The following is a 12203-nucleotide window of genomic DNA, read 5'->3' as shown; positions in this document are numbered from 1 at the left end:
TAAAGTTCGAGGTAGAATTTAGAAAGTAACGTTTGTAACATAGACGTCTTTTTCTACTTTTCTGACGTATGGAGTTGCCAAATGTGATTTCTAAATAACTCGTTTTTAATTCTCTACGACCTAAATTTTATTTACCTATGAGAGAGAAAGAAAATCTAAGAACTAAGATTTCTTAGGAATTATGAACATATACACAATCCTAAGTTGCGCAAAGTTATGGAAAGTTAAATAATCGGTCAATATTGATCTTGAGAAGTCTTCCACGCCTAGATCAAACACTCTGTAACAGGGCAACAATGATAGTTTCAGTAAAAAATAATTTCTATCTTTCGAATACAGTCGATGCCAGATCCTCCGTCAGATGAGTATAGAACAGACAGAAGCGAGAAGATGTACATTCAGGAAACCCGCAGCTACAGCAGCCACACAAGCAGTCATTCCCCATCGACTTATTCCACGTTGAAAGATTCGTACAGGAACTACAGCACCGCGAAAGAATCCAGTCCGCCATATAACTCGAGCAGCAGTTACAGCACTCTGAAGAACGAGTACCGAGAACCAGCAAAAATTGAACATCGAAGGGAGGAATTCGAATATCGTATGTCGCCTGATCGAAAAATTACTGATACCTCCACGGACACGTACAGAAAACACGCGGACTCGTTTTCACCACCTGGAAATATCGATTATATCGACGAAGACATCCCCTATCACGCGAGACAAACGAGTCAACCATTCTCGTACGGTGCCACGTCGGACATGATTAAACATCAAAAACTATCGTCGCCTTCTTTGGTCAGAAAGGCGTCTGTGCGAGGTACGGCGCCTGTGGTGGATTTCGAAGATATCTTAGGAGAGAATTCGAGGAGACCTCTCAGCCCTTTGAGTCCAAACACGCCAGACCCTCCGCCAGAATTCGCCAACGGTCCCGCGAAGAGCAGTTCGGATCACGTGGATGGGTGAGTGATATTCTGCATTCCCTTTTTCTATGTCAAGTTGTCGCCTAAGTAATAGGGCTTTTTTCAATTGATAAACTTGAAGCTTCCACTCCTTTCTATACTTACGTTTGTGCGTAAATTAAAATATTGCGGAGAAAGATCTCATTCAAGGTTGTTCGGAATTTTGTGTGGCCGTCCATTTATGACTCGGGCGGGCCCTATCTCTTCTTTAGGAAATTCCGAATTACATGTCAATTTGCATGAGGTTAGGTAAAAAACCCTGGAAAAAAACCCAGCCAGGAAGGCACGATGGAAAGACGAGACCCAACGGCTGGTGGGAATAATCAGCAATATACTAGGACAGTTTCGCAGCATCGCTAGCATCGCTAGATTTCGCTAGCATCATTAGACGTCGTACTGTGCGGATGAAATACTTCACTTCCAACAAGTTCTTACCACCGCCGTGTTCATAACATCACACTTTACTTTTATACAACAAGTGCAAATACAGTGCTAGATTACTCTAACACTCGATCTATTGAACCTTCTCCACCTTGAGCGTTAAGTCATTCGAGGTACGCGATATCGACCGATCGGTTTGACCTGACCGGTTGCTCTTTAGTCGATAATTCGCAACAAAGATTGTTATGGGGAACCATCTAATATGAACTCGAAGCACTAACTCTCCTTCATAAGTTAGAATATCACGTAGAGAGATCTTATTCATGGTAGAAAAGCATCGAATCGATTCGCAAGAAATTACCATCTCTGATAAAGTCGACGCTTTCGTGATTTATGAATTCAAATATTATGTAGAAAAATCTCACGCGAAGGTATTTATGGGAATTTTTCCGATTCCGATCTTCTCGACAAACCGCTTTTGGTTCACAAAAAACTACCATTTCCAACAAACTCGAAGCTTCCATCCTCTATATATATATATAAATATATATATATATATTCTCTCCAACTCAGAGTGATTACAGGGTGCGTTTTCCTGGCAGTGTTCCCAGCGAGCAACGTTAATATCGAACAGCCTCGGCTGCGTGTAACAAATCCCATAATTAAATGCCGGGTCCGTCTCTAATAATACGACGCGGGTTGAAACGCTTTTCGCTCGCACCGTGTTTCGACACGCTCGATGAATATCGTGAAACGAGATGGAGATTAGGAAGTTTTCACGGAATCTGCCTTGGACGTCTCGAAGAACAAGTGGGCCATTCCCCTGGCAGAGCTTTCAGACGGCCAACAACGATCGCCTACAAGTAATGTCGCAACTCGTCCTCCGAATCAGGCGCCGCAGAAGAGTGTCACGAAGCTCGAAAGACAGCCGGTAGAGAAACGAGGATAGAAGCCGTCGCTGGGACAATTAATAAATTGTCTACCCATAGGCGGACGCGATTGCAACGCACTACGGTCGCCGTATTTCTGCCAGGAATGGAGAACGCGGTCGTCGTGAGTCATTGTCGCTTGCCAGGGCAAATGGAAAGAGAAAAGTCAGTAGATACGGACGGTGCTGGGACAGACGCGTCGTATCGCGTTATGAAATACGAGTTTCGCGGTTGAAGGGTGGATAGTACGAGCTATGACCACATTGTCGTCTCGTTAATTCCTCGTTTTGGAACATTGTTCTTACCTTACAAATAAATCGACCGGTTTGACAGCGATGTTTCTCGATCGTACGTTAAAATACTATTTTGATTTCTTTTCGAGTTTGTCGTTGTTTGGATAATATATTGAAAAGCAGTGACAGCCGTTCTTTGGTTTCCTCGATCTTTGTTGTTCTTTATTTAAAACTAGACTATGGACTTTTAGGCAAATTCATATTTTTGACGATTCATATATTTACGAAACGATATATGTTCGAGGGAACTGAAGTTTTATTATACTGTGGTCGTCCTTCGTCAAATTAAAAATATCTAATCGTCATTTCGTATAACGCCTTATACAATATAACTTTACTTGGAAGGTAAAAGACACGGAAAATTGCAAATTTTTCTGCACACGTCTTGAAAAAGGAAAGATAGGACATTTTAATTAAGGCGAGCAAGACAGATTTTCGTAACCCTGCATAGCATTGTACAGCACTGTACTTATTGGCTTGATGAAAGCCAATTTTTTGTATTCGAATGACGCTCGATTTCGACTAGTTTCAATCCATTTGAGAATTCGGTCACTGAACTGAACGCGTCGATTTTCGCGGTCGAAATCTTATCCGAGAACGAGAGAAAGCAAGAAGTCCACGCTTAACAAGTTTGTTAAAGCGTACATATGTAGCCTATGGAGTTCGTCGAACCGGACAGCAGTCACCGTAAAATACTCGTCTCGTTTTGTGTATCGAGAGTCGCTGGAGGGCCCGAGAGCCGTGAAAATAAACGTCCCTTCTGGCACCATGAGTCGAGTTCAGCCTGCGAAACCGCAAGTTTCGCCCGGATATTTATGAAGAACCGCGATCCGCTACGATGAAGAAACAGGCGACGTTTATGGTCGAGGAGGTCGACAGACGTTTGGCAGGTCTGCTTTCTCAACCGCAAAGAAGCTCTCCTTTCGGGGCTTCGCCGTTCGTTCCTTGTCTCCCGATCCTGGTTTTCTGCTTCCCCTCCGACGTGTAGCTGTTTAAATTCCATCTACGGTGACCGTCTCTTCTGAAACAATCGTTCAAAGTACCGGACACTATCTCCGCTTTGATCGAAGCCGTTTGATCTCATTTTAAACGCGGATAGAAAAGTTAATTCTTTCCTGCTTCTATGGAAATGAAGTATTAATGACTAAAATGGAATATTTTGAGGAAATAGTCTGCTTTAAGCGCGAGGAATGACATGAAATTTGAAATATAGATAGTACATTCGTATTTCATTGTAAGAGCGCAATTTATACGGCGAGGCAATCGACCCTTTCAGGACCGAATTTTTTGAAGACCGTGAGAAACATTCTTTTTTATTAATTTCTACTAACAGAACCCCATTTTCTCTGATATTTTTATAACGAAGATAGAATGCACTAAAATCAGGACCAATTTTACAAGACAAGTTTATTTATCGTTTAATTACCTAATGTCTTCATAAATTACAACATTGCCTACAAACAAAATCCACCATAAAAGGGTTAATATTCTCGAAATTTTTGAAAGGGTAGTGAAAATACTTGAATGATATATGGTAGTGAAAATAGCTAAAAATGTTTTTAAAAAATTTCCGCAAGACAAATGAGGCTATTTAAGTGGTGCGGAATTGATAATCAACGTATTGCATTTCCTTCATATTTAATAAAATTACACCCCCGTGAAAGATAGAAAAAGTAATTTGTTATATCGTTTCTCTGTGGTTTTTTCTTGCTTGTGGTACGATGTATTAATTAAGTGAAATGTAAAGAATCGTCCAGGAAATATTGCAACAGTGATTCCTTTATAGACGCGCGAACGCGCGGAATTCGCATGGCGCAACGAAACGTGCGTGTATGGGAGTGAAATTAAAATGCCCCGTTTCCATCTACGAAATAAAAGATACAACGGTACGAATTTACGAGGGCGAACGTTCTCCGGTTGTCAGTTTGAAATAAACTGGATGCTATCTCGTTTTCCCGGCGCAAAACTCTCGCGCTTCAAATAATAAAACGTCTCGTTACATTCCCGTGATTCTTTCTTTCTTTCGGGCACGCGATCGGTACTTTCAAAATCATTTGCGTTATTTCGTACGTCGGATGTAGGGCAATTTTCTGTTGTAGCGAACTTTTCATAGAAAATTAACTCGCCAACAAGTGGGCTTGTTTAAAAGCAACAATTGTAAATCCAGTCATTAGACTCTTCAAGTTTTTCCGACTCTACAGCTATCGTTTCGAGCTGAAACTCACAATGATGTATGTCAAGATTTAGAGAATTTCGATTGTCTTTCTCTGTCACGATATGTTTTTGTGACTTTGAAAAATATAATAAATTTTTTAGAATGATAAATGCAGAATGCTACTTTACGAATAACAGCAATGAATTGATTTACACTACGACTTTCAAATTCTCCATATAACAGTAGCTTCGGTTAAGAGGTGATATTTCGTCGATGAGGACTACCCTGATTTTTTCATCGGCTGGAAATACAAAAGTAGACACTTTTTCCGAAATAATACCGCGGCTAGAGGCATGGGAAGCAGAACCTCGGTCTAGGATAGATCGGAAAGGACGTCGGAAATGGGAGCTCGTCGAGAAAAATTGCGCGAAGGCTTTACGAACCGCTTTTGTGCTCTTACTTCTACTTCGAATGACTTCCGTATCCGAGCACGCTCTGCTTCCGCGAAGCTCCGCCGGCGATAGAAAAATTGCCAGCGGAAAGAAAATGTAGTTGCAGAAGCATGGAAAACAAAGCAAACCACCGGTGAAAGCGAAGAGAAGAAGAAGAAGGGATTGAGCCTCGTAGCGGTCGATTTACCGCGTCTCGTCTGTTCTATATTTATAATTATGTCAGAGGGCGGCCGGAGTCCCAGAAATAGGTATCTCCTCTCTCCATGTTTTTCCACAAATAAGAATCTTTACTTTTTTGTTGTATCGTCCCTGACATTCTTCTTTACTTTACTTACCGCAGACATCCCTTAATGGGATCAATCGTCGACTCGTGATTTAATTCCGTTCTGGTTTGAATTGATCAAATAATAAAAAGATCAGGGAAATTAGCAAAAGATAAACAGAAATAGGAAATCAACTAAAATAACTTATCCTCTGTGATGTTCAAGTATTTGGATTAGTAAAATTTCAATTTTATTCAATTTCAATTTGCTGTATACAAGTTAGGAAACAAAAATCTCAAATTATTCATTTTAACTATTTCAATTTCGTGTTCGGTGCAGAGGACGATCTTTCCAAGCTCATTATTTACTCCGTAAAAGGATTAATTTTCCGTAAATCTACCAGCAATAAGAAATCCTATTTACGTCTCTTTCAGAAATTTGCAGCCATCGTTTGATCTCGCGGCAAATTAACTTCTCGTCCAAACTTCATGCGCGTTTGAAGATCGTAACAGCGTAAGAGCCTCGGAGCAATCGTTCCTCCTATAATTCGCAGCTCCATTAACACGGTTCGGTTTGCGTCATAAATGCAGCCATTTGCTTAAAATATTCGTTTATGAATTAATTTATGTCGCTGCAAACGAGAACCGTTTCTATTTCTATAGAATCTGTTTCTACTAACATTGTCATGTTACAATGCTGTGTCCATAGTAATAAAGTCCACTATTCTGTTACACTACTGCGTTTACGAATAAATCGCAAACCATTTTCGTTTCCAGTATGGGCACTTTCGTTTCGTCAGAGAAGAAAATATACTGTTACGTCCAATACGAACGATATAGCACGGTGGGAAATGGAAATTTTAAACAGCGAAACCAACTGATGTAATCGTATCTAAGACTGAGCGCATTTTTTAGAGACGATTTATATTTTGGGCTGCAGAAATTGCGAATCAAATGATATTGTTAATTTATAGCGACCATAATAATTGAAATTAGAATATTTGATTTTAAAGAGTGTATTTTCGTTTTATATTTTACATTTTAATCGCGCTCAAGTATATTAGCAAAATATACAATAATATAAATATATCTTAAATTCACAGTCAGTTATCCATAAATTGGCACCACTGATTGGATCATTACTCATACCGGACGCGAAATTTTTACTAAATATATGTGTGCAATAAATATCTTGCAATTTTTATATGCGCTCGTTCCATATTTTACCAATATAATTATGATAGTCGTGTACCATTACAATACACGATGAAACTTCAGTGTTTCATATAAGACATACAATGTGGACGTAAAAGTTTTCTATCGTGAGCCAACGTGTAACGCAAACAATTCACGATTTTCTCCATCGCGAGGGTGTGGCCATACCAACAAAGCTAGGTATGAATTTCGTTAGACGTTAGTAAAAAGGAAATCTAAGCCGAGAAGAAAGAGATGGTCGATTTATGGTACTGATCGATATATTACGAGCGGCAGCACTGTGAACGAAACACAGGCAGAAATCGATGGCCCGCAGCGACCTCATCGATCAGGATGCAATTATCCAGGATCTATCTTGGTAGGAGGTCCTGATTCCGGCCTTCTTCCGACTGGGACCGTGACGTGGCCTGTTCTAACGAGGCTTTGTTACACGACTCGTGCGTCTCGTGTTCCCTCGAGAAAGTAGCTTCTCGTGTTTTCGTCGTCTGCTCGCGAGTAACTCGAGTCGGACAGCGTTAGGCGAGGAAAGCGAGAAATCACGATTTACAGGATGAAAACAGTTGCTCCACGGCAACCGAGATTCTAATCTCTGACAGGTGACAGAGGATCCTATACAACCTTCTTGGTCACGCTTTCTTTCCTTTTCGCGAGACGAAAGAATTATCTCGGCGCTCGAAAAGGAAACGAAGACGTTTTTTCTGACTTCTCGGCACTTTCGTGTAAATCGCTTTGCTATGTGCTTTTCTCTGTCGATCGATTCGACGGCTTTCTAATCTGAGTGTTTATACGCTAAAAAATGTGGGATTATTAGGTGTTCAATTCACTGCTGGTGCGACCGTTGCGTCTTGCCAAAAATGACTTAGAAAAATGACACTTCTGATGAAAAACATGTTGTAACTTTCATTTACACAACTTTTGTTATACGGATTTGTCTGCGATTTATTTTAAACGTGCATGGCGCAATGATCGAAAAAGTTTCAGCATAACGTGACAAAGTCCAAACCGCTTCTTTTCTTGTTACCAGATTATCATGGTTGAGGCAGCAGCAATTGAAACTTGCCGCGAGAAGGGATGAAAGGAACCCGGGCAAACTTTGGCGTCAGGAAACTGGGAATCGTGTGATCGGCGAGCTGAGAAGCTTACAGAGAGGTAGATTGAGGCACGACGGGTACGCTAGCGATTCTGCGGTGCTCGATGACGATGACGATACGTGGGTTGTCCACTCTACTTCCGGACAGGTGAGAAATAAGACCAATTTTCTATCCTACGTTTTGTTTTCCATAACTTTGTCATATCATATTATTTTTAACACTAGAATTATTAATAACTACAATCTAACTTGTATTAAATACAGACGAAACCGCAATCCTATATCGCATTCGTTTTCCCACAAAACGTGGAAATTGGTCATTTTACTCACTTTGGTATTTGTTAATTACATTACTGTTCTCTGGGCTATCATAATCTCTTTTATGATTTTATGTTATATTGTAATTTATTTTGACAACCATATCTCATTTCTAGTACAACCTACTTTTGTAATCCAATATTTATCTTCCGTGCACTTTTATTACAACACAGTCAATTTTTACAATTACTTACGATCTCTGTATCACGATCTTCTATTGATAATTCACAATTTTAGACGCAATCAAGACCGGCGCCTTATACATCCGCGCCAGCAAGTCCTCTGCTTCCGCAACGATCCAGCAGCCGGAAGTACAATGGTACGATCGGAACCGGTACCCTAGGAAGACCACGAGCAGAGAGCGTGAACGAGCGTCCATTCATGTCCGTGAAACGCGCTTACGAATATCGCAAATACGGCGACAGTCAGGTAAACGAGGAAGTATATGTATACGTAATAATCAGAGAAAGATAGGAAGAAAGTAGCAGCTTGCTGTTACGTAGATTACGACATAACGTAGGCTGGAATCGATCGTGGTTAACGAACGCGTCAAGATGTCCAGAAGCATAAAATGTTTGATCGTCGTATAAAGCAACGAAAATCACGCAGGACGATTACGCGATAAATATTTATTAAGTCGTCGGTGCGGTTGGGGAAAACAACGTAGTATTAGCCGAGCCAGTTACTCGAAGCGCTCGACTACTTAAAATAATTATCGGTAATAAGGATAATAAATCGAAAACGGCGGCACGGTCGATCCTAGCTTTACGCGAATGAAACGGCGGCAGCACGAACGCTACAATTTAGTCCCTCATAGATTGCGACTGTAAAAGCAGCTCGCACTGTGGTGCTCTGTTTTATGGTTATATCCCACAGTTAGATCCTAAACAGCAAGAAACAGCCCACCTTACACTCGTAGACATGATAAAAACGATCGCATCCTTTAGAACCGCGAGTTACAGTTTAACCCTTTCTTGTGCCGATTTTTTGGCTCGGTTATTATACAATTATTGTGCAAGGCGTTGCTCGATGATCGGTACGATTGGAAACGAGGATAATTCTACGCGATAAAGCCACTAAAAGATACCTGTGGAATTTCTTGCTTAGAATTTCTCCATAACTTTATTCGCCATACAATATATACCTATCATGAACCTATAATTACCTTGGATATTTATTATGACTGGCGAACCGGTTATAGAAAATTCATCATCGTTCTAACTTCATCTCCATATTCACGATTCTGAATCTTAAAAGATAGCCGTGTAATTACAAATTAATACGATTAACGTGTGCTAATAAAAGATCACGATGATCCGATGGCTAATAAGAAATCAGCGCGTGTAAACATAGAGCGTGGCAGGAAAGGATTAAAACGGCCAGCTCCCTCTAGCATGAAGCGCTTGGCTTGCTTTTCAGAGCCCTCCAACATCCCCTCGCTCAGGCTTAGCAAGCACGCAACCCTTAGGATTAGCAATGCAGCAACAAGCAACGTTCATTAATACGGACAAGCCTCAGCCACCACGACCAGAGTCTCGTAGCGATAGTTTTGCTCGCGCTGACGCTCTGTTGCGCGAGCACCGACAGCAACAGCAGCAACTGGCCGCCAGCAACGTTCACACGGACCAGAAACAATCGGCGAGTCCAGATTTCGTCTCGACTCTGACTCGAAATTCTCGGCCAGAGTCGCGAAATCAAATCGTGACTTGTCAAAGTATCAGCAGAACCACGGTGACCAGCAACGACAGGACCACCGACCACGTGGACGCAGGATTGTTGACCATGGTCGATCAGCAATCGAACACACCGAACAATCCAGACCCTCTCGTGAGCCTCATTCAATCACTGGCTGAAATTTCGCCCATTCGCTCACCTCAATCGATGACTAACAAGTCAGACATGAACGATCATCACACGAGCATCAGCGCAGCAACCACGACAACTGCGAGGAGCAACATTGTTAACCTTGCCAGCACTAATTGCTCCCCTAACCAGTCGCCCAAAGCATGGCAGAATTGCACCCAGGTTTGTCCAGCCTCCTCCCGCAGGAATCCTCACGTACCTCAACTTGCATTCTAATGTTTTTCATTTTTATGTGACTGCATGGAAGGATGGAGAGAAATATTCTGTGTGTGTTATTTTTTTTTGTTGTTGTTGTTTTATGGTTGTTTATTTTTTTGATAGATGTAGACTTAACTCTATTGCAGCTACGAATGAGATGTTTAACTCGTGTTTTTAATGAAACGTGAAATGTGATAATATCTAAGTAACAAGTTGACTACTACATCAAAATTGCGTGGCCTTGCATTATGACTAAACTTTAATAAGGAATAACTGATGTAAAGAAGAGATGGCTGAGAATATATGTAAAAATATATTATTTCCACTTGAGCGAAACCGTTCAAATGGGAAATTGTTAATATAACTCTATTGTCTCTCATTGGTACGCTTAACTAAAAATTAAAGGGATAAAAATATTAAAAATAGAAAAGATATTCTGAAGCTTTAACTGTATAATATTACGTCGTATCTCCAAATGCAAAGGGGTTAAGACTAAAAATGTCTTAGATTTCTCTCGAATCATTCTATTTGCATATTTCACCACAAATTTTAGATTGATTGTATACATATACATTTCAAATTGCTTCATACGCCTTATAGATTGATTAGATGTGCGCAGCATCTCTTCAACGTATTTTTGATAATACATCGTATGGAACACACGTGAAAATTTGATGAAAACTTACAGTCGCACAATGACTCTGCTTCATCGTGGACCGAGAGGAGCGTCAGTCCCGGAAGTACGGTGGTCAACAGCGCGTCGAGGCCGCAGACTCCGGCGTTTCCGGTACATCCTCGAACCCCGTACGTGAACAATTCCTCGCCTACGGTTACGTTCGCGGCTGATCGCTCCTATAGCACGAACACGAGTTACAACGTGAACAACAACAATAATAACGTGCACAACGTGGAGTCAACCGGGAACAATAATAACAACATCGGGAATTATGGCAGCGAACGAACGATCTACATCGAAGAACGAAGAGAAGTCTCGAAGGAGACGGGACTTCCACCCAAGAGTCCGACAACACAGAGGTGGGCAACTATTTTGTTATTTTTCTATTATTATTAACTTGTTTCATTCTCTGATTAGCGAAAATAGTATTGGAGCTTCGGGAGGCTCGATTTATTTATTCTACGAATAATATAAAATCAAGTTCAAAAGTCGAATAATTTGCTTTCATTATTTATTGTGTTCGAATTTTTACACAATTAATTTGACATAAATGATTATGATAATAGTAATTTACATGAGGATAACGAAGATAATGATTTGAAGGGTAAGAAAATTAGTTCACACTCGTAATGACTGAAGTTCCAGTTTCGTTTTAATGGAACAGAGTGATTTTCTTTCTTTCCTATTGTTTATTTTCTAATGAATGCTGAAGCAAAATTGTTTTGATGGGATTATCTTCCATCGAACATTGCTGATGGAAGCAATGATTATGACGCAGAACGATATTCGTGATTCTAGACGCTTGAGTTTCCCGGCAAGCGGGCCACTTAAACAAACGCATAACAAACGATGGCCGCTCACTAACCAATCGGCGTCGTTCGACTATAGGTAATATATTATTTGAGAGCACTGGAACACGTGGCAAATGACGAACTCGCGCTTCTCAACGATAGAAATGCGTTGACTTCGCAAATATGTCATGAATGTTTAATGTCGTGCCATTAACCGTTTGTATCAATACACTTCCACTGCAATCGCATCGTATATGACCATCAAAAAAATTATGTCAAAATATCATCTGATCGACGATATACATTTACGACTTGAACATTTTAATCCTTTAACAGTGTAATTCGAAATAAATATGAGCAAAACATAATAATTTATGCGTATATGTAGTAGTAAATAGTAAAATATATTATTGCTGTGTTTCTAAGAGATAATTTAGATTTATCGTCTGATAATTGCATAGGAAGGTAGTGGAACGTTACTTGCAATTATTAATTAATTCCTCATTAATTTTTTATCTTCTGATTTGTACATCTTTACACTAAAATTCGTATACTGTTACTATCAACCAACCAGTGTGTCCGAATATTTATAATTAGCAAGGTATATATTTTTTGTAAGTA

At 40.3% G+C, this 12203-nt stretch overlaps 1 protein-coding gene across 6 annotated transcripts in view; it reads left to right on the top strand.

Annotated features, from left to right (window-relative positions):
• Nucleotides 1-12203, top strand: part of LOC126872317 (tensin-1) — a 181424-nt gene that overhangs the window by 163944 nt on the left and 5277 nt on the right. For 3 of the 6 annotated variants that reach the window (XM_050632120.1, XM_050632114.1, XM_050632115.1), the window contains 6 exons: nt 340-959; nt 7671-7884; nt 8292-8483; nt 9474-10079; nt 10804-11150; nt 11590-11679. In XM_050632120.1, coding sequence (XP_050488077.1) covers nt 340-959; nt 7671-7884; nt 8292-8483; nt 9474-10079; nt 10804-11150; nt 11590-11679 — 2069 coding nt within the window. The remainder of the gene's footprint in view (nt 1-339; nt 960-7670; nt 7885-8291; nt 8484-9473; nt 10080-10803; nt 11151-11589; nt 11680-12203) is intronic. The other 3 variants (XM_050632117.1, XM_050632116.1, XM_050632119.1) reach the window with 2 other exon arrangements.

The sequence above is a fragment of the Bombus huntii genome, chromosome 13 (assembly GCF_024542735.1).
Source record: "Bombus huntii isolate Logan2020A chromosome 13, iyBomHunt1.1, whole genome shotgun sequence".
Classification (NCBI taxonomy): Eukaryota; Metazoa; Arthropoda; class Insecta; order Hymenoptera; family Apidae; genus Bombus; species Bombus huntii.
This window is presented reverse-complemented; position numbering and strand designations above follow the sequence as displayed.